General features: G+C 39.6%; 1 protein-coding gene across 6 annotated transcripts in view; it reads right to left on the bottom strand.

Moving 5' to 3' along the window:
• Pcca (propionyl-Coenzyme A carboxylase, alpha polypeptide) overlaps positions 1–23,809 on the bottom strand; it is a 405,580-nt gene that overhangs the window by 302,686 nt on the left and 79,085 nt on the right. For all 6 annotated transcript variants that reach the window (NR_153443.1, XR_383133.3, XM_006518432.3 and 3 more), the window contains exons 5-6: positions 4,529–4,642; positions 2,149–2,202 (exon numbers count right to left, since the gene is read on the bottom strand). Coding sequence is in view for 4 of the 6 variants with exons in the window: in XM_006518432.3 (XP_006518495.1) it covers positions 2,149–2,202; positions 4,529–4,642 (168 nt within the window). In the remaining 2 variants the exon portion in view is untranslated. The remainder of the gene's footprint in view (positions 1–2,148; positions 2,203–4,528; positions 4,643–23,809) is intronic.

The following is a 23,809-nucleotide window of genomic DNA, read 5'->3' as shown; positions in this document are numbered from 1 at the left end:
ACCATGAACAGTACCTTTAAGTTGGAAAAGGCAGGGAGAGGTTCACTGCAGTGAGGACAGAGCGGGAAGCACGTGACCTCCCTGGCAGCAGTGTAGTCAGGGTCAGTAGAGCAGCAGCATTGTTGGTAAAAGGAAATGGAAGAGATAAGGTGAACAAAACAACTCAGGGAGACAGGAAAGAGGTGGGCCCTACTACAGTCTCCCCTCTAATGTGAATAGCCAAGTAGAAGGTATTGTTTTATCTCGATTCAGAGAAGATTTGATGTCTCGCAATGATTATTTTTCTGAATTAAGATCACTTACCTATTCTCACAGCATGCTGTGAAGCCTTGAGGAGTGGGACTTATACCTGACATATCTTCTAATGCCTTGGGCAGAAATGCCAAATAAGAATCTTGGATGACTAAATCCATGAATGACCACACTGGCCATTTTATTTAACTTTCCTAAGTGTCAAGCATTCATCTCTAACTGGAGTTACCAACTTCTGAAAGGGCTATGGCATGTATTCTAGGGCTAGGCAGGCCATTCATCTCTGTTGTTCCAGGAAAAAAGCAGCCATAGACAAATACATAAATGAATGGGCAAGAGTAGGTTTTAATAAAACTTTATTTATAAAAAGCAGGATGTATTTGTTCCACAGACAAGAGTTTTCCAACACTTTATACAAATGTAAAAATAAAAGACTATACTCTACAAAAACCCAAGAGCAGCAAGTGTTCTAAACCACTAACCCATCTCTCCAGCTATCAAATCACTTTTTATTGCAAAACTTTCATAAAAATTCAAAAAAAATGACCAAAAAAAAGGTGGTATACACAAGGATAACTCAGGCACACAACATCATACCTAATAATCTATAGCTTTACATACACCCACCTGAGGCTTCTCAGCAGATGTTACCCTGAGGCACTGTTTTTAATGCAGAAAGGAAGCGAATTACAATAGACTCTAATTCTGCAATCTATAAAACTGTTCCAATTTTAGAAATTTAAAAAGCTTTGAGTTTTATCTAGAAAGTGATAGATCTACTTATAAATAATACTCTATAGAACAAGGTACAAATTACAAAATTGGGGGGGGGGAAGGTCTAATATATAATTAGAATGAGAAAGATATTCTAGGCCAGCAGAGATGGCACACACCTTCAATCAAAGCACTTAGGAGGGAGGCAGGCAGACCTCTGAGAGTTCAAGGCCAGCCGGGTCTACAGAGTAAGTGCCAAGACAGTCAGAGCTATACAGAGAAACACAGTCAAGAAAAGAAAAGAAAAGAAGAGAAGAGAAGAGAAGAGAAGAGAAGAGAAGAGAAGAGAAGAGAAGAGAAGAGAAGAGATCTGACATAATTGATCCAATAAGCACAAAAGTTCTAACAATTAAAATCATATTTTAGTTCCTAATAACTTAGGTTTCAGTGTCATCTTGAGCATAATTATATCTAAAAATTTTTATTTATATATAATATTATTCCTTATATACAATATATAAATATATAATAATATATAAAAAGAGTTATATATAATTAGTTTGATACAAATAGACCATTTAAAAGTGCTTTTCCCAAATAAAACCAACAGGATCTCATCATGTCACTTTTTAGAATAAAAACAGGAAAAAAGTCAATCTTACTTCTGGCCTCATTTTCTACCCTCACAGTATAAAAGTAAATAACTAACAAGTCAACAAACAACCTGGCCTATTTACATAAATATTTATTTTTATTTTTTAATTACTTGTATGCATGTGTGTCTGTGTGGAGTTTGTGCACATGAGTGCAAATGCCCACAGAAGACAAAAGTAGGAGTCATGTCTGTAGAGCTGGAATGCTTCTAGTTACCATATTTGGGTCTTCTGCAACAGCAGTGTATGATCTTAGCCACCAAGCCTTCTCTCCAGCCCCACATTTACAAATTAAAGTCAGATCAAATAATGTAACAAATGGATCAGAATGGCAACTTTAATCCCTCTCCATTCTGATAATTACTCATTAAGACCTGGATTATAAAATAAAAACATTCACTTTTAAAAATCATCAAAAAGTCAGTAAATCAATTAGAATTCTATAATCCAGGAGTCTAACATGAACAGCTCCTGTCTGGATGCTGCTTTCTGGAATAAGGCAATTATTTCTGGCTTATTACAGACTTACCAGACGCTTTGCAAACTCTTTGTTTTCTGACAGGAATCCATACCCTGGGTGTACCTTTGGAATGAAAATGAAAGATTCTTTTAGCTTTGCTACATTGTAGGTCTGTGTAAGCCACAAGGTATCATCCACTGCTTAAGTGTGACTTCCTCACTGACTAACTCATTTCGCTTTTCTGAGTAGAGAATCAAATTCCTCCTTTGCTCTGTCAGCAGACCACAGTGGCATCTGTGTGATAGGTTCTTGTGATAGAGTACTTGTCTACTCTATCAACAGAAACTCACCTGACTTTTCCTGAGACTGCTCAGTAAATAGAAAGAATATAAAGGACTAGTGGAGAAATGGATGCTCACAGTCAGCTAATGGATGGATCACAGGGCTCCCAATGGAGGAGCTAGAGAAAGTACCCAAGGAGCTAAAGGGATCTGCAACCCTATAGGTGGAACAACATTATGAACTAACCAGTACCCCGGAGCTCTTGACTCTAGCTGCATGTGTATCAAAAGATGGCCTAGTCGGCCATCACTGGAAAGAGAGGCCCATTGGACATGCAAAATTTATATGCCCCAGTACAGGAGAACGCCAGGGCCAAAAAGGGGGAGTGGGTGGGTAGGGGAGTGGAGGTGGGTGGGTATGGGGGACTTTTGGTATAGCATTGGAAATGTAAATGAGCTAAATACCTAATAAAAAATTTTAAAAATAAATAAATAAATAAATAAATAAATAAATAAATAAATAAATAAAGGACTAGTGGGCCAAAGAGCTACGATCTACAAACCCTTGGAAAAACAGATGAAAACCTCAGGAACAGCTGCTCTCAAGCCACACTGTCAGGGTGTGGTGGTGCATGCCTTTAATCCTAGCACTTGACAAACAGGCCCCCAGCAGATTGCAAAGAGTTTGAGGTCAGTCTGGTCTACATAGAGATTTCCAGGTCAACCAGGGCTATGTAGAGAGATCATGCCGAAAGAAAGAAAGAAAGAAAGAAAGAAAGAAAGAAAGAAAGAAAGAAAGAAAGAAAGAAAGAAAGAAGGAAGGAAGGAAGGAAGGAAGGAAGGAAGGAAGGAAGGAAGGAAGGAAGGAAGGAAGGAAGGAAAGAAAGAAAGACAGACCGCCCAAGCTCAAAATCCCACAGTATGTCTTACTTCCAATAACAAAGGGTGTTCAAAAGCTCCCGAGAGCGTGTCAAACTGCACCCAAATGGGCATTTGGTTTAAATTGTACTTTGCACCATCTATTTTTTTTTCCTTCTGATAACTATCCCTTCTCTCCTCACTCTACATTTGGCCATCTACAATTAGCCTGTACTATCTTCCCCAGAAACCTCAGTGTACAGTCTAACCTGTGTCCTAAGCATGCCATTCTTCACTCTACACACAGCCAACCATAAGCCACACCAACATCAGTCAGTGTTGGAACAATCTAAGGTAAAATACTTCCGCTGAAAGGAGAGACAGGTTCCTGAAGAAGCCAGAGTTGGAACCTGAACCCAAACCAAGTGTCATGGACGTGGGACGAAATAATTTAATCACTGAAGTAAAAGAAAAGATTCACTCCACCGTTTCATCCAAATAGAAAATTCCACTGGAGACTTCTGACCATCGAGGGCTAAAACAATACAAGTTTTCCTTCTGTTAAGTGCTAATATGCTGTAAAAATCTACATATGGAATCATAGAATATAGGTTTTATTTAAACACTTTCTTCTAAAGTAATGAGCAGAGTGGTGGTAAGGCATTTCTGGCTAGTGCCAGATAGTGCTAGCGCTCGCTGCCTTTAACATTAAGTGGACAGTTAGTTCTCCGATTAAAAGCAACAAGCAAAAATTACTTTTTTTCTTGGATTCGATACCATCGACCCCAAATTAGGGGTGGAGAAAGGATTTATCAATCTAAGTTATTAGCATTTTGTTGACACTAACAAACTAATTAGCAAATAGACATTTTATTCCTAGCAATGAAACCGAGTGTGCACAATTTTTAAATGACTAAACTGAGATTTAAACAGTCTTTTCAGAACCTGCTCATAATACAGAAGTTTCGGGGCTTTGTTTTTTGTTTTTAATGCTCTTATGACACTGAAAGGGTTAATACTCAAAACTAATTGGGATTTCTTTCTTCCTGGCGAATGTGGTCCTGAACTGAAGCTGCTCCCTGGTGTGAGAGCTGAACCCAGCAGCCACCTGCAGCATCAGCCACCAACACTGCCAGATGCTGCAAAGCCTTTGATTTCCAGTAGCAAATCCGACCACATTTAACTCATGTGACACAAACTAACTGCAACAGCGTTTTCAATCATTCTTCCTTATTTTTTCTAATACCAACTCCAGCTTTCTGCTCACTGCATATGAAACAGCTGCAGTAGATAGGTTCGCTCAGACTCACAGCTTGGGCCCTGGTTTTCTTAATGGCTTCCATGATGGCATCCATGTTGAGGTAGCTTTTACTGGTGGGAGCTGGGCCAACACAGACAGCCTCATCCGCCATTTTCACGTGAACCTAAAGAGAAAAATCCCTGTATTAACAGATGCTCTATAAAAAGAATTAGAATCACCCATCAACAGATGGAAAACTGCAAATCTGATTGTTTCACAGTCACCCATAGAATCAAATTTCTCTTCAAATATTCACTAAAAGTAACAACGCAACAAAAATGTTCGGGGTCAGCATCACCCGTGACTTCATTTATTATGCATGCCTAACCAAACAATTTCTACAACACACCTGTATCCCCTCTCCAGTTCATCCATGCATAAATATGATACCAAAAAGTACCTCACTACATAGAACCAGACTGGCCCAATATTTTAATAACAGGCGCATTCATGCCCAGTTCTGAGCAAGCGCCCCAGGAAGTGGGGATAATTAGAGGGACTGAATGGATGGATGCAATGAGTCCCTGCACAGCATCAGGTCGGCACCAGGCTCAAATTAAAGCCCAGGACTAAAGAGTTCAATATCATAACACATGAACCAGAAAATTCTGAGAAACACTTAAATACTCTCACATTAGAGCCTTGTCCATTTTACACTTCATCTTTGAAAAAAAAGGGAAGAAGAAGACATTGTGCAGTAAGTGCTCAGTCTATTTAAATTCATCAAATTCCGGCATGTGCTGTCTATTTTTAAGACAACTGACTCAACAGTGTTTTTACTCTATGTGTTTTTGCTTAAAAGGAGGCTAGGTAGGCATTCAATAGTGAAAAGAATAATCTGTTTAATTTCAAAAGGAATCTACCTTTTTAAAATAGTCACAGTGGGCTTTTGAACTGGTATCTCCTAACGATTTTATAGCTTAAGAAACTCATGCTCTTATTAATTATTTTGAAAGGCAGATACAAAACCCTGGGCATAAACACACACCTGAAGATTTATGATCCACTTCTCCATTGAGGGAGGAAAACTACAGCAGCAAGCATTTCGGGGTTTCTAAGTTAGAACCTTCAGTTTTGAACTAATTTTTTAAAACCGCTTTTTGAACTAAGATCTGAAGATTACAAAGTAGCCTTTTAGAAAGAAATCTGAATTACTTTTATTAATTCAATGAAAATACTCCGATTAAGTAATAAAGTCGTTGTATATTAAAAGGCAAATGTCAACCTACTAAAGGAAGTTACAGATCAATATTTTAATACAAGATACTCAAATATTTACACTCCTTTAATGGAACAAACTACAAGCCTTGTTTACAGGCTTCTAAACACTCTGTCTTTCCAAGCAGGCTCTCTCCCTTTGCTTAATTCTGCCTGGCTTATTCCCCAGCTCCATGTTTCTGTGTGTCTCTCAGACATCTCAGACTCTGCTATTACCAACTTTGATGTTGTAATTAAAGCTGTGGGCTTTGAAAAGCTTGAAATCCTAAGGAACCTTTTGAAAGAATGTATGTTCCAGGTAAGCGCAGCCGTGAAGGCTAAATGCACACTTATTTATATAATTTATTTCTCTCGTGATAGTCTGAATTTTTCCTGGGCACTTCACCTTTGGATGACCTTCCTCTCATCTGAACGCTCACAAGTGTTGGCAATGGATCACATTCCACCTAAGAATTGCACTTTAACGTCTTTACCACCTATGTTATTATGACGTGCATATTTCCTTTACAAATCCTATTGCCATACAAGAGAAAGATTATGTCTTAAATTCTTTTTAAAATCTCCTAACAATGCCATGTAAAACTTCAGGATAGGAGTTTATTTATAGTAACTTGTATTATTGGATGATGAAACCGTTTTACTGACAGTCACAACAGTAAGTCACTGACTTTCAAGACAGAGTCTAGCTACACCCAGAGGACACCTTCTCAGCCAATGGATCTGGCAAGAGCACGTGCATGGTGGGAGGTGCTTCCTTTGGTTTAATTGTATTTTCTAACTTTGTAGAATCACCTGTACAATTCTGAAGAGACATTGCTTACCAACGTTTTTCTGTTTCAAAAATTTCAGCATTTTAAAAAACAAATTTTAAGTAATTTAATTAAAAAAATATAGCAATCATAGACTTTAAACTGAGGCAAATTAATCTAATGAGATTTGCTATGGTTCAAAAAGAACAACATGCTGGTAGTAAGACTACTCCATATCCAAAAGAATCAAGTGCTTTTCAAAAGGGACTGCTAGGTTTTATTCGCACACAGTTTTTCATTATTATTTTATTATTTTTAATTCTTTGTAGAAGAGTTACTTGATTGAATCAGCCTGTTTTTCTAAGTAATGAGCTTCAAGGGTGTAATTTTTAAACTTACAGGACTGATAATGAATCATCTTCCCATTGTCTTTTTGAAAACAAAATTATGCCTGTCTAGCGTACATGAAGCCTTGGGTTCAAGAGCTAGCACCACGCATGCAAAAATCTAATTACTTAAATATGTGGATAGTGACAAATTAAGACTGGTGGCTAAATCTTAAAACTTTGGATTAATAAAAAAATCTATATCAACAAATGAGATTCCTGAGATATGTCGAAAGTATTCCATTTGCCTCCTATGTTTATCAAGAAAACTTTACCCAGTGTTTAAAAACAAATATACTGGGCCATGAAGTATATTCGGCATAAAGGGCAATGGACTGAATGGAAGTTTTCAACACTGTCTAAACTAGTACTGTCTGAAACATGAAGATACTTCTTGTCTGTAGTACTCCAAAGCATACCTCTCCATAGGATATTACTCCAACATGATGGACAGAAATGTGTGTGTCTTCTATATGATAACCTTCAAGACAAAATACTCCCCACAACACCACCAAGCTGACAAAATGGAGCCTAAAGAAAATGCTTGCCTGAATCAGCAAGGCTCATCCAATCCAATCAGGCATCAGGATCCACCAACTCTAACTCAAAGGTCACTAATGTGAAAATTACTGAGAACTGGAAAGGTGAAGAGAGGAAAATCAACCACATAATGTTACTTTGAAGCACTAAAAAGAGTTACTTTCAAGCAATCAGATAAACTCTTTTTTTTTTTCTTTTTTTTTTTTTTTTTTTTTTTTTGGTTTTTCGAGACAGGGTTTCTCTGTATAGCCCTGGCTGTTCTGGAAGTCACTTTGTAGACCAGGCTGGCCTCGAACTCAGAAATCTGCCTGCCTCTGCCTCCCAAGACACAATTTGATCTCAACACTTGCTTTGGTTACATTTTATTAAAGTGACATATTTAGTTCATGATTATTTTGAATGCTAGCTAGAGTTAAGGACTTTGCTACTTTTCAAAGTGTAAATCTCAGTCTTTAAAATGACAAGAACAAAAAAGCTGCCCCATTTCTTATGTATGTGGAATGTTTTGCTTGCATGTACATTTGTACACTATATGCATACAGAGTCCACAGAGACCAGAAGAGGGGGTCAGATCCCCTGGAACTGGAATTGCAGATGGTTGAGGGGCACCACGTGGGTGCTGGGAATCAAACTTCATCTTCTGGAAGAACACTCAGCTTGTAACCACGGGGCCATCTCCCCAGTCCCCTGGCCCATTTTCTACGTCCTGATTTTTTAAGTTGCAAAAGAGAAGTGCTATGGATCAGTCAGGATCCTACACTGGGTTGTTTACTGTTGTGCTTTGGGTTTTTTAAGTGGTCTTGCTGGAATGCAGGGATGTATTGCTGTTGATCTAGGACACACAAACACACACACATACACACATACACAAACACAAAACGTAAGACTAGAGGTCTTATAACAACTACAAGTTCTTTGTAGACATCAGGGAAGCGGGCTGTGTAAGGGGAAGAGCAGCAGTCACTATATTCCAAAGCAAAACCTTAGCAAGAGGCATGTCTGTGGAGCTGGTGGGTACACAGAGGACAACAAAAAGAATTCTGAGATGAAGAAAGGAAATAACAAAGATGTGCAAGGAACAAAGGGTTGTGGTGGGGACGGTGACCAGGTGCAGTCGTTGAAAGAAGCACAGTGCGGCCAGAGACGTGGTTTGGATTTGTTTTTCTTTTGTTAACTTAGGGAAACTTGAGAAAACTGTAAATAAGGAACTAAGAACAGCCATTGGACATGGTTCCTAATTTGCAGGTATTAACAAATCTACAGAAGCCTCCCTGAATATGCTATTTTGTGCACATATATGTGCTTCTGTAAGAAAATGCCTGAACATGTAAATATGGCAAACTAAATAACCTAGAGCTTATGTCAACTTACATTCTATTAAGAGGAATGTCTCCACAGCAAATACAATTGAGCACTTTAATTTCAACCTAATGGAGAAAACATATCTTCAATTTAAAATTTTTTATATTAGTGGGGTTTTTTTGTTTTTTGTTGCTCCCTTTCTGAGACAAGGTCTCATGTATCCCAGGCTGGCCTCAAACCCATAATGCTGGTAAAGATGACCTTGAATTTCTGATCCTCCTGGCCCTAGTTTCTGAGTTCTGGGATTGCAGTTCTGTACCTCAGCACCTGTTATTTTGTGGTCCTGGGGATGACACTCAGATATTATGTCACGGTGTTGGTGAGCTGACTAGCACAGTGTGGAGCAATAACCACCCCACAGTCTGCTTCTGTCATCTTCCCTGACAAACAACTTAGGTCAATATGTTTTTCCTAAGGACTTAGCTGGTATCTGGCACTACCAGTGTGCTTGGTACACTCACAGCCAGAAGAGGGCGCCAGACACCCTGGAATATGAGTGAAGGATTGCTGTGAGAGCCACGTGGGTGCTGGGAACTAAACCCAGGTCTTCTTGCGAGTGTAACAAATACTCTTAATCATGAGCCATCTTTCTACCCCTTAGTTCATTAGTGTGTGTGTGTGTGTGTGTGTGTGTGTGTGTGTGTGTGTGTGTGTGTGTGTGTTTAAAGTCAGGGTTTCTCTGTGTAACAGAGAACTGGAACTCACTGTGTAGAGCAGGATGACCTTGAACTCCCTCTGTCTCCTGAGTGCTGGGATTAAAGGGTAAGCCACCACTTCCAGAAGTTTACTACTTTTTAATGAACTCACTTATACTTCTAAATTCAACTCAAATTTTCAGGACATGAACAGAATATAGCCAGATTCTTTGCCAGAATATAGCTTTCAGGAGGCAAAGGCAGACAGATCTCCATCAATTAAAGGCCAGCCTGGTCTACACAGTGAGTTCCAGGCTAGCTAGAGCTACATATTTATTTATCTCAAATAAATTAAATAAATAAATAACAAATAAATAATAAATAAGAACTACAATCAATTCCCTTTGTGTTGTTTCTATAACACTCACCAAAAGGACCAGATATTCTTTAGTAGTAGTAGTAGTAGTAGTAGTAGTAGTAGTAGATGTTTTCTTCATTTACATTTCAAATTTCCTAGTTTCCTCTCCAAAAATCCCCTATACCCTCCCCCCTCCCCCTGTCCCCCAACTCACCCACTCCCACTTCCTGGCCCTGGCATTCCCCTGTACTGGGGCATATAAAGTTTGCAAGACCAAGGGCCTCTCCTCCCACTCGTGGCCAACTAGGCCATCTTCTGATACATATGCAGAGAGAGACACAAGCTCTGGGGGTACTGGTTAGTTCATATTGTTGTTCCTCCTATAGGGCTGCAGACCCCTTCAGCAATTGGGATACTTTCTCTAGCTCCTTCATTAGGGGCCCTGTGTTCCATCCAATAGATAACTGTGAGCATCCACTTCTGTATTTGCCAGGCACTGGCACAGCCTCACAAGAGACAGCTATATCAGGGTCCTGTCAGCAAAATCTTGCTGGCATATGCAATAGTGTCTGGGTTTGGTGGTTGTTTATGGGATGGATCCCCAGGTAGGGCAGTCTCTGGATAGGACCAGATATTCTTAAAAAGAGAACTTCAAATGGTATATTCTCATGTGAATATATTTAATATTATGTAAATTACATGCCAAATAAGAATCTTGCCCTGATGCACACACAAAAAAAAGGGGGAGGAAGAGGGACCCTTAATCATAAGCCACAATTTTTCATACTTAATGAAAAAAGATAGCAATACAAAATTCTCAAAAAACAAATTATTTAATGTATAATTTTGATATGTGAAAGTACAACTTATTAAGAGCACAAACTACAAGTGATCCTCCATTTATAATGAGTTACCTACTAGTAAACCCATTGTAATTGGATAATACCATTAGCTGAAAGTGTATTAAAGAGCCAGTGACATAGTTCCATATGTAAAGGCATATTCAATCCACAGGACCCACAAGGTAGACAGAGAGAACTGACACCCCAAAGCTGTGTCGTGGCCTCCATCCATACCATGGCACACACATCCACATTTAAAGGACTAAAGATGTAGCTCAGTTTATAGAGTACCCGCACAAAACGTGTTAGATCCCCAGCACGGCATACCTGGGCATAGTGGTATATGCCTTTAATCTCACTTGAAAGGTAGAGGCAGGCAGAAGTTTAAGGTCCACATAGTGCCACATAGTGATTTAAAGGCCAATCTGAGATAAATGCAACCATGTCTCAAAAACAGAAACAGAAAAGAAAATATCCTAACTCCACCTGTCAGCTTTCCGTTACTGTAAATGATACCTGAGATGAACCCACTTCTAAGAGGAAAGGTTGACTGAGGCTCACCGTTTGGGAGGCACAGACTACGATCAACAGGCCTGTGTTGGGTACATAGCAGTGAGTATAAGTGAGAGTTACTGTTTCCTCCTGGCCAGTTCAGAAAGGAGCAAAGGCACAGTCAGCTATTGGATGGATCACAGGGCCCCCAATGGAGGAGCTAGAGAAAGTAACCAAGGAGCTAAAGAGATCTGCAACCCTGTAGGTACAACAACATTATGAACTAACCAGTACCCCGGAGCTCTTGACTCTAGCTGCATATGTATCAAAAGATGGCCTACTCAGCCATCACTGGAAAGAGAGGCCCATTGGACACGCAAACTTTATATGCCCCAGTACAGGGGAACGCTAGGGCCAAAACGTGGGAATGGGTGGGTAGGGGAGCGGGGGAGGGGGGGAGGGTATGGGGGACTTTTGGGATAGCATTGGAAATGTAATTGAGGAAAATACGTAATAAAAATATATATATAATTTAAAAAAAAAGAAAAGAAAAGAAAAGAAAAGAAAGGAGCAAAGAAAAGAAGGCCATGATCCCTTAAGGACAGGTCCACCTCCTGAAGCCTCTACTGCCTTAGAACAGTTGCAGGCCAGGGACTAAGCCCTTCTCAGCATGTCACCTGAGGAACATTTCCAAGCCAAACCCTAGCAACCTAACCTACAGAACATCCTACTTTAAATTCTCTGTAAACTATGGTTGTTTCCCTCCTGATTTCAGGGCTGATCAGAGCTTCAGCTTCTGCTACTATCCAGCATCAAAACAAAAACAAACAAACAAAAAAAACTGTACTATACACAGCTAGTCTGGGAAAATATCCACATTCCAAACTTGAATGAGGGTCTCTACAAAGATATAACACTTTTGCAGAACTGTAAAATCAAAATGTTTTAATACAGCTATGAGATGTCAGGAGCCTTACAAAGTGTTTTGTGCCGTTTTGAAACCAAATCTCCTCACCACTCAGAAAACGTTCCAGCTGAGCCACATCAGTACAGCCTCGGGATCTATAACACTTAATTAGAATAGCTCATGAAAGATACTTGCCTAGATTTAATTATAAAGGCTCCTTTACTCAATATCTAATATCCATTTGGGGAATACAGCATAGACTGAGAATTATTCTATGATTGACTCACAGAATCAACTCAATGCACAGTTGTCAACAGAATAAGCCACTTCACGATACTGTTTATATGCAACTTTACCCAAACTTTACACTTTCCTTCTAGAAACATGAGGCTCTTGCTTTTAGAATGCCCATATGCTCTCTGGCAGACATGCACGCCAGCCCCCATGTCCTCCAGAAGGCTTTAACATGGGCTCCAACTCAAGAGAAAGCATCAGACGCAACTCCAAGATGACTATGTTCAGGTAAGAAGTACACTTCTCCCTTTGCTGCTCCAACCAGGCAGCCACCATGATGGCCACACAGAAGCAGCACAGACAGAGAAAGGCAGCTGAGATCGAGACTGGAGATCGAGGAGTCTGAAGTCCAATGGAGCAAAGCAATACCTAGACAGGCTCAGTGCCACTGGCACACTGATTAGCCCTCCACAAGCTCATAAGTGATCACATTACAAGTTTATTTCCAAGTTCATAGCTGTACAAATTGACCTTTGAAATTAAGCAAGAACTCAATGGTGTGATTGATATTCTTCTCTGGTCTTCACAGACATGGCAATGCAGCAGGAAAGAGGACTGCACAGGAGCCCACACCCCAAAGCTCCTGTTTCAAGTGCACAGCAGTGAAGACTATCCACAGAGAACAGGACGACAGCTGAGAAAACATGAACAGCAATCACCTCATGAAGTCACAACGAGAAAACCACACGATGCCACACAGTGGAAAACCACACAAGGACATGCACTGCTGACCAACTATGAGCAGCTTCTTGGTAAATGAGAAACACCAAATGCAAGGGCCAGGTCACCCAGGAGTCTGGGACGAGACGCCCACTGGTTAACAACAGGCTAGGGTGGAGTTGCCTGTTCTTTGCTTCAGCTACTATAGCTTTTGGAGTCAAAATCAGAAGCAGAGTCGATGATTGGCCTGCTGTACATGTCTACACCATGATCATAAGATCCAGACACGGATCCAGAATGCACAATGCCAACTGGGAGCCACTAGGAAATTGCTAGTGAGGAGAACTGAGTATTGTCTTGTTGACTGTCTTGGGGGCTTATGGGAAGAGGCAGGGGACAGAGGGAGAATGAGAGAAAACCCAGAAAAGAGGAAAGCAAAGAAGAGGAAGCAGGAGGGAAGGGGATGAAAGGAACAGGCCTTTTAAACCTTCATCACAAACAGAACTCACAGTCCAAAACTCCAGATCACATGACAAACAAAGCAAGCATCCACAACACAGCAGCAAATAAAATAGTTCAGAAGAAATTAATTTTACCAGTCTGGCAAAATCTTTCAAATGCTTTAATTTTTCACAAATTAAACTAGAAACATTTCATAATTTCTATACTTCTATATATACATCTATGAATCACCATGTAAACTTTTCCTTTGGTATGTTAACAAGATTGAGACATTGCTAGATTCCTGACATCTAAACATCCATTCCCCATTCTGTGCATTTCTAGTACACTACAGATAACAAGTAATAAACAGGGTCTTGAATTTCAATGGCCACCCCGATCACATTAATAAATACCGAAGGCCCTAGTGAAGCATACCTTTGGGTGCAGCTGTGAGCCAGATGTGAGTGACACCACACCATGGACTGAATAAAAAGAGAAGAAGCCATCTGAGAACTGATGTTCCTTTCTCAGCTTCCTAGTTGATGCCACAAAACAAGTCACTCCCATTGCCATGCTGGCCCCCTGTGTGGAATACTTTGGGGCAGGAATTTGGTCATAGGAATGAGAAAGGAAACCAATACGACATATAACCAACAATGCTGGCACAGGTCACTGCTACATACACAGTGCCTTGTAAACACTAGAAAATCAGAATCAAGCTAAGCTGTGTTTTCTAATATTTGATTACTTTTACCAATAGGTAGGATTTCCAGTCCTCCTTAAATACATGCTTAGAGAAAAATAAGGCCACAATTAGTTCTTATTTCACATCACAAGGTATGATAACATTAGAGTACACTCATTTCTTTGAAAGTGTCATTCAAAAATCACTATGTGTATATATTGCTAGAGATCAAACTCCAGGTGGGTTATTCACAACAGGCGAACACTTGACCACTGAGCTGCACCCCCAGCCCCAACTTCTGATCTGTAAAAAGTGATTTTAGAAATCTGCCCTTTACAATAATGGGAGAGTATGTCCCAAGACCTTAATTTTTTGCTAATGGCTCAGCAGGTAAGAGCTCTTCCAAAGATCCTGAGTTCAATTCCCAGCAACCACATGTTGGCTCACAACCACCCGTAATGAGATCTGATGCCCTCTTCTGGTGAGTCTAAACACAGCTACAGTGTACTTATTTATAATAATAAATAAATCTTAAAAAAAAAAAAAAAAAGAATTTTTGCTGCAAAAGCCAAGTTGTTAGATGTTGATATAGTAAACAGAAGACCAAGACCTGTACTTGGCTGGGGCTGTTAGGTAGGCTTTGCTATCCAGGTGAGAGAATAACAACAGGAAAAATAACAATGTCCTTTTTTATACTAAAAATTTAAGACCAAAAGAGTAAAATGTTCTAAGTCTCTCTTTGGGCTTTTTTTTTTTTTTTTTTTAAGTTCTGGCGAGTTCAGGACATGTAGCTTAGAGAGAGCATTTGGCAGGCATTTAGGAAACCCTGGGCTCAATTTCCATTGCAAAAGAAGAAGAAAAGAAGTTGGAACATCCTGTTAAATGGCCAGTTACATGAACATATAAATTAATCTAATAATTCATACATGAAGATATTAATGCCAAGGCTTTTCTCCTGTCTGGATGCAATTTCTGCCCAATTCCTGGATAAAGTCACAGTCCCTCTTCACTGGAATGACTGGCTTACCCTTAACACCAGGGGGTTTAAACCATCAGTCATTTAAGCAGCTTTGCTGGGTTTTGACAATTTAGCCTGCTGAGCTCACAGCTCCCAAGGCAGGGTGTTGGTTGTAAGTTTGACTTCTGTTGCTGCTGACCACTATCACAAAGTGCATAGATAATGGACTTCACTAACCACCACCCGCAGGTTAACACTTCCAGCATTAGCCATAATGCTGCTTTAATTAAGTTAATAAATAAAGGTCACAGTTCTATACAAAGTTTTATTAAATTTGACAGTGTTTACAATTTTTAAAAAACCGTGTGTTCATCTGTACAGTGCCACTATAAATTTGTCTACAGATAAAATACAGTTTGCTTATGGATTTATGCTGTATTTCAATTTATTTTCTAAAGGAATTCAATTTATTAGCTTCTTTTCCCCAAAATATGTACATTTCTAACTGATGGTTTCATGGCAGATGGCTCTAAGCATGCTGGGCACAGAATGGGTCTACCTGGCATAAAGAGACCACCTACCACACAAAGGAGGCTCCACCCCCGTCTGATTCTAGAGCATTTTGATGGTAGAAAAGATTAATGCTTTGATTCTTCTATAGCTTCGTGTATTAAATATTAATTTCTCTCTGAAATGCTTGAATTATTTTTCATCTTGAAAAATAAAGTCACATAAATTGTAGTTTTGAACCCAAATCATTTATGCAGTAGGAAATGAGCCAGCGTACTTATGATGAATATAAGGAAGACCTACGCAAATTCTTAAAGGAACATGAAGTCAGAGGCATACTCTCGGCTAAACGGATGGACACCACTTGAAAATGCAATTCACAGAACCAACACAATTGACACAATTCTCTATTTTTATATGGACAAAGCAAATTGAGACTATTTTGTTGAAAATAAGAGAGTGAGGGCTGAATTTAGCTCGTGTACATACTGAATTCAGCAATAATTGTATTTTTTAAATACACAACATGACAGGCACTATGGTGGATAATAATGAATCAGCATGGGATCCATTTAATACACGTCTTGATTAACTCATTGCCTGTCCAGTTCGCACAGGCCTGCTTCCATGTCATCATCGTCATAGTTCCCATCATCCCCAGCACCAGCGCTCCAGCACCTTGATTAGTGCGCAGCTCGCAGACGGGCCGTTGCTAATGCTAAATCATTCTTGTCAGGCCTCCTGCCACTCTTCTGCAGGGTCTCCAATTAAATATAATGTCCCTGATGAGCCATATTAATGTGAACAAATTCCTACCAGGGATCCTATCCTATTCCATTTTGGCCCAAAATGCAGAGGAAGTAATTTAGCTAAGCCAAGATAATCAAAACATTTAGAATTGAGAGAGTATAATATTTCTGCAGAATAAGTTTTTCTAAAGACAAAAATAGCAGAAAAAAAATGTCTAAACATTTCAAATGCATTCTTCTCCTGATTAGTTCTTCACAGAAAGGTCTAGTGTTTCAAATTTGCATAAGTATATTCAGTATGTCCTGCTCTAAGAAAGAATAGCTACGTTTTATAAGAAAAGTGAATGACAGTAAGATTTTAAGCAAATATCCCATTCAAAAACCCTTGAATTGCTGGGCCCAGAGGCCCTGGATGGTAAGTACCAGCTCCTCTGCACAGTGAGGATACAGGAACACTTAAGCCAAGCAGTTCAAGGCAACAAGGTAAAACCTCACTGCACATCCCGTAACACACACACACACCCAAAAAAAGTTAATAGTATTTTAATTTCCCAATCACAAGAGTAAAACTAAATCAATGGAACCAAGTCCTCTCTTCCCTCCAAAGGCAGCACAAGAACAACTAACTACCCAGAGCTCGCTGATGGACCTTTATGTTGTTAAGCAAATTCTTTGCTGAAAGTTGACAGCTATAGATATCTGTTTAATACTGATAAGAATATTCAGAATAATCCTAGGGTTTTCAAGTGTGGCCTAACTATTAGGAAGTGTTACAACCTAAAAAGACTAACTAGAAAACATGGATCATGATGATCAGTGTCTCAATACATGCTTTAGTAGTCAAGGCAACTTAAGAATGTGTTACTAGCCAGGCATGGTGATACACTTGCAGAAGCAGGCAGGTCTTTGTGAGTTCCAGGCCAGCCAGGGAAATCATACAGAAAAACCCTGTATAGAAAGAAAAAAAAAAAAAGACAAAAAACAAACAAACAAACAGAAAGTGTCACTTAAGGGGCTGGCAAGATGGCCCAGTAAGCAAAGACACTTAATGCCAACTCTGGTGTCCAGAGTTTGATTCATACACCGACAGCGTGGCAGGAGAAAGACTCCTGCAAATTACCCTCTAACTACACACCTGGCATGGTGCACACAGCAAGCCTGGAGAAATGGCTCAGCTGTTAAAAGCTATGGCTGCTCTTCCAGGGAACCTGGATTCGATTCCCAGAAACCACAAGGTGGTCCACAACTATCTGTGTGACTCCAGTCCTAGGAGACCTAACATCCTCTTATGGCCTATGTGGACAGCAGGCATACACATGGTGCTCATGTATGGACATACTTGTAGGCAAAACACTTGCACACATTAGATAGATAGATAGATAGATAGATAGATAGATAGATAGATAGATAGACAGACAGACAGACAGACAGACAGACAGACAGACAGACAGTGTCTTAGTCAGGGTTTCTATTCCTGGACAAAACATCATGACCAAGAAGCAAGTGGGGAGGAAAGGGTTTATTCAGCTTACATTTCCACATTGCTGTTTATCACTGAAAGAAGTCAGGACTGGAACTCAAGCAAGTCAGGGAGCAGGAGCTGATGCAGAGGCCATGAGGGATGTTCCTTACTGGCTTGCTCAGCCTGCTCTCTTATAGAACCCAAGACTGCCAGCCCAGAGATGGCACCACCCATAAGGGGCCTTTCCCCCTTGATCACTAATTGAGAAAATGCCCCACAGCTGGATCTCATGGAGCCATTTCTCCAACTGAAACTCCTTTCTCTGTGATAACTCCAGCTGTGTCAAGTTGACACATAAAACCAGCCAGTACAGATAGATAGATAGATAGATAGATAGATAGATAGATAGATAGATAGATAGATAGATAGATAGATAGGTAGGTAGGTAGGTAGGTAGGTAGGTAGGTAGGTAGGTAGGTAGGTAGGTAGGTAGGTAGGTAGGTAGGTAGGTAGGTAGATAGGTAGATAGGTAGATAGGTAGATAGGTAGATAGGTAGATAGGTAGATAGGTAGATAGGTAGATAGATAAATAAATGATTTATGATAATATAATAAGTACATATAAAAAAATGCTATTTAAACATACCACTTTAGGGATAAGCCCAGTAACACACAGGTCTGAAATCCTAACTACTAGAGAGGCTAAGGCAGAAGGTTCTGTAATTCAAAGTTTTCATTGACTACAGATGAGTTCAAGGTCACCCTGGGAAACTTAGCAAGACTACTGTCTCAAAAAAAAAAAAAAAAAAATTCTACTCTAACTCTTCTCCAGTGTGAAACAGTTGAAAAATACCCAAAAATCATCTAAAGGAGGAAAATGCTCAAAACAATTACATTTCAAATGTATTAATATTGTTAGGTATCTAAGGCAAAACTGGAGATGTGCTAATCAACATATAAATATATTCATTCATAATGATATTTATTTAAAGCCATGAAATAAAGCTTTCCCATCAACCTTCTCAAATGCTAAGTGTTTCCCTCAGGTTTCTGATACCATAGCATACAGTAATGTATTCCAGTCCCATTTACTTGATCATTACCCTCCAGTTTGTTCAACTGGAACCAACACACACTAATTACTTAAGCATCACGAAGTCCTATTTGTCCTTTGTTCCTCCCCAGCCAGCAGGGAAATATTATCAAGGGTAGGCATAAAAAGTGATGACTACCTCACCTTACTGTCAGTCATCCCAGAATGCTCACAGGAAACACCACTCCATCTCATTATGGAACCCTGAGGCTGAGACTCAAGTACCCACCAGGAATCACACTCCAAACAGCAGGCGACTTGGGTGCGATAGGAGTCACCATAAACACTTTGCTAATTTTAGGACCTTGTTTCAAAGCTGTAAATACCAGATATTGCTCAATTAAGTTTGCCATGATTGTACACAGCAATAAAATGGGAGAACAAGAAATATGAGGTCTAGGGTTGACACACAGAATCATTTCTCCTCTTTTGAAGTGAAGAATCTAGACATTGCCAATTTACCTTGGCTGCACCTTTCTTTCAAAAATCTAGTTTCTAACTTTAGTGGATTAATAAAGAATATTTTATTCCTTTACATGAGAAAACATTTTAGAGTTTTCACTTGAAATACAAGGGAGGACTAGATGTTGGGTATCTGAGTACATCTGGAGATTGCAGCCGTCTCCAAAGTCTCCCTCCATCTGTTCACTGCTGTACTGTTTACCAAACCAAGGAAACTCTTAGTCACTAAAACAATTACAAAGTTCTGATCCCTTATAGTCTTTACCTTCCCTGGAACTGCCTAAAATCACAATAAACAGGAACTATGCTGAAACGTCCCTCTCTTACCTTATAATCAACACATTATGATAAAACCTTCATTAGCAAGCAAGAAATTCTCCCACCCCAGCCCTCTGCCTAAGATCCAGTAGATTTATTCCAGAGCTGTCTCCTCCCCTTCCTCTAACATGAGTGGCCAGCCCTACCTCACCCCAACTGAGAATGCGCTTTCCCTGTCATGTTTCTTGGAAAGCACTAGGCCAGAGGTCCTTAACCTGTAGGCTGAGACCCCTCCGGAAGTTGAATGACCTTTTCAAAGGGGTCACCGAAAACCATCAAAAAACCACAGTGGTTTAATTATGATCCATAATAGTAGCAAAATGACAGTTATGAAGTAGCAGTGAGAATAGCGTTGTGGTTAAGGATCCCCACAACCTGAGGAACTGTATTAAATAGTCACAGCATGAGAAAGGTTGAGAACCACTGCTCCAGGCCACTCTTCCATATTGATGCTTTGTTCAATTTTGAAACAAAAATATTGTGTTTACTAGGGTTTCAAGTGAAAAACATATAAAATAATCATTTCAGCTGAGAAATTACTAGCATCTAAAATATTTAGTTTCCCTATTTAAAATTTGGATGTCCTCAAGAAAGTCAAGTTTTTAATTTTGATTTTAATATTAATTCAAATCACATCCTTTGTAAACTAGAAACTCAAAATTACTTTTGCCTTTATTATCCACGATTCTATAGCTCTTGCATACAGAACATTACTTAGCATGTCTAATAATGCTATTAGGTCAGAGTCAAGACCACATGAATGAGATCACCAAGCTCGAAAGATGCATCAAGAAAGGTCCCCTGCCCCTCTACATGTGAGGTCACAGCTCAAAAGCTTCATGTGCAAAGCAGAAAGAAGGCCCTCACCAAACTTTCAGTGCCCTTATGTCAACTTCCCAGTCTCTACAGTTATATAAACTAATTTCCTATTGTTTATAAGCTGTCTCATTATGTTGCCATAGTCTGACTAGACTATGACAGAGACAAAGAAAGAAAGCAAGACTCAAACATCTAAAATCAGGAATGTATATGGAGATATAACCACCCACTCACAGAAATAAAATGCTAACAAAGAACTACCGCAAAAACTTCATACCAATAAACCAGAAAACTTAAGTGAAGTGGACAGATTCCTAGAAATATACAAATTCAGAATAACAATCAAAAATCTACCAAAAAAAAAAAAACCCACCTACACACAGAGAAGCCATAGATGAATTATACCAAACACTTAAATATTGCCAGCACTTTACAAGGGTTCCCTGAAAAATAGAAAGCTTTTCAATCCATGAGGCTAAGATATTCAATACTTTTCGGTAGTTGTTTTATTTTTGTTTTTCGAGACAGGATTTCTCTGTAGCACTGGCTATCCTGGAACTCACTCTATAGACCAGGCTGGCCTGGAACTCAGAAACCTGCGTGACTCCACCTTTCAAATGCTGAAATTAAATGAGTTTGCCACCACAGCCAGCCTGGTAAGATATTCTAATACCAACCAAAGACAGGAAAACTACCAAGTAGTGTCTTCCAAATACAAACAGAAAGCTCAGCTTGGTTACAGAACACAAAACCAAACAAAAAAATTGCATCAACATACATTTACCTAAAGAAAAATTAAAATGGAATAGACACTTGCATGAAAAAATAAAACACTTCATTATAAATGTACCAAAGTAAACACAGAGCTTGCAGTCTCCAATTATTGGAGGCCACAGAAATTGAAAGCAACCCAAACAAGATCATCTACAAACACAATACAGCACAGCTAAACCCCCAGGGTTCTGCACTAAGACCTGCTCCTCTTAGTAAACCATCGTGAACAAAAACCTATGAGGAATGAAAATAACTACTATTGAAATCAAGAATTTTTTAAAAGTTAGCAAAGAATCTAAGATCAATTTTTCCAAATAAAATGATATATGCAAAATAAATGTAATTGCTTTTCATTAAAAGATACTTTCAATACAATCATCAAATAAATTATGTAGTTAACATTTATTTTTCAGTAATTTGCAATTCTTTCATCTAGATTTTCGAAACGGAAGTTACAGTAAGACAAAATAAGTAACAGTTTCAAATAGGGCACCTTTCTTTAAAAATCACCATACTTTAAAGATCTTTCTACCAAATTAATTACTGAACTATTAAAAGTGACATAAAGGAAAAACACAGTGCCTTAAAAGTATAGTGGCTCATATCTCAGTCCATAAAGGTCTAACGCCCTGCATTCTCTTCCCACGGGATCTCTGTTGTGGGAAGCCACATGTGCCATTGCAGAGTGGCACTGACTACTGCTGGCCACCACGCATAAGTTTGGACTAACAACCAATGTGTACATTTGCAGTAAAGTTTTTTGCAAAGACACTGCCTGGCCCGGGCATGATAATGAGACTTTGGGAGTATAACCAATCAGATGTGAGACATGCAAATGAGGTATGATAATGAGGCTCTGTGAGGTACAAAGAGAGAGTAGCCAATCAGATGAGGAACATGCAAATGAGGCTTAGTGCATAACCAATCCGGGTGTGAGACACGCCTCTCCTAGGCCTATATAAGCAGCACCAGTTCTGGGCTCAGGGTCTCTTCACCTCTGCAATCAAGCTCTCCCAATAAACGTGTGCAGAAGGATCCTGTTGCAGCATCGTTACTGCTGGCCAGTCTGGCCCGAGCAAGACTCTGTCTACTCATTCATAGTTCGTTACTGTTAGAAAATGCCTGCTGTGTTAAAAATGCCACATAAAACTATACATCGTTCACAGCTTTTTTTTTTTTTTTTTTTTTTTTTTTTTGGCTTTTCGAGACAGGGTTTCTCTATGTAGCCCTGGCTGTCCTGGAACTCACTTTGTAGACCAGGCTGGCCTCGAACTCAGAAATCCGCCTGCCTCTGCCTCCAAAGTGCTGGGATTAAAGGCGTGGGCCACCATGCCCAGCTCATTCACAGCTTTATGATACACCTTCCTCTGCTCAGATCCGATCAGCATCAGCCTCTCTCCCTTATCAGACTTTCAGATGAGCACATTTAGGGACGATCAGGCAATGACAGCATTCCTAGAGATGTGGGAGCTGTGCTAGGGAGGCACTCCTAAGCAAGCACTGTGTAAACAGCCCATTCATCTCCCACCCTAACTTCCTCAGGCTTTGGTTTAAGCTTTTTGTTGACCAGCAATAAGCTTGGCAATCCTGGTCTGAACCTTGGAGAAAAGTTAGTTAAGATATTATAACACCATTTTCTGGGGACCCTGGAGTGGTTCTGGGCAAAATCCTTCATCCTGGCTAAATGAAAAAGGGAAAGAAAGAAAGAAAACATGACTGGTCCTGGTTTTCGGCACCATGTGTATAAGAAAAAGAAATAAAAAGAAAGGAAGAGGACTGGTCCCAGGAGGAAAACCAAATAGCCTTAGAACTCATGGAATTCGTCCCACCGGTTAGCACAACCACATCAAGAGGCAGAACCCAGACTGTCCTGAGGACTTCTTGCTGTTGTGGAGTTTTGCTCTGCTCACTATCTTCAAGATCACCACATCCCTCTTGGTCCGTGAGTTGCATGAAAACTCCAAAAGGGCTGCCAGCCCCTCACTGGACAGTATCACTGGTATCAAGAATAGTGATTGATCTTTTTCAAGTGTTGCAGCTGGAGCAGATTACTGATTCAACCACCACCCTCAGAAAGGACTTAGAGCTGTAGATTGCTAGTAATGTCCAGCACCCTTAGAAAGATTTTGGAAATGTTGATTGTAGTAAAGTTAGGTTAAGATGCTTTTGCTAGTGGCTTTGAAGTAGAAAATCTTGGGGAACAATTGGAAATTCAGAGAGGCACACTCTTGATAGTTGAGCTAGACCCTTTTTGATGTCAGGGACAAGAACAATGGCAACCCAGCTAATACTGGCTGAGGTGGATAAGCCCGTTTGGCTGAAGCTGGGCTGGTGATCAAGGTGATGACTAAGATCTTATACCCATCTTACCCTCAGATTCCTGACAGGATTTAATAAAAAAAAATGTTAATAAGTAGATGTGCACCCTGAGGATTTATAGGAAAAATGATTTTTTATGATGTGATACTCTTAAGATTTTTTTATAAGATTACATTTTAAGATGAATAATAAAATAATTGCCGTGTGTCAATAAGGGAAACTGGCTAAGAGAATTATCTTGGTTGCTTACACTTT

The sequence above is a fragment of the Mus musculus genome, chromosome 14 (genome assembly GCF_000001635.26).
Source record: "Mus musculus strain C57BL/6J chromosome 14, GRCm38.p6 C57BL/6J".
Lineage (NCBI taxonomy): Eukaryota > Metazoa > Chordata > Mammalia > Rodentia > Muridae > Mus > Mus musculus.
This window is presented reverse-complemented; position numbering and strand designations above follow the sequence as displayed.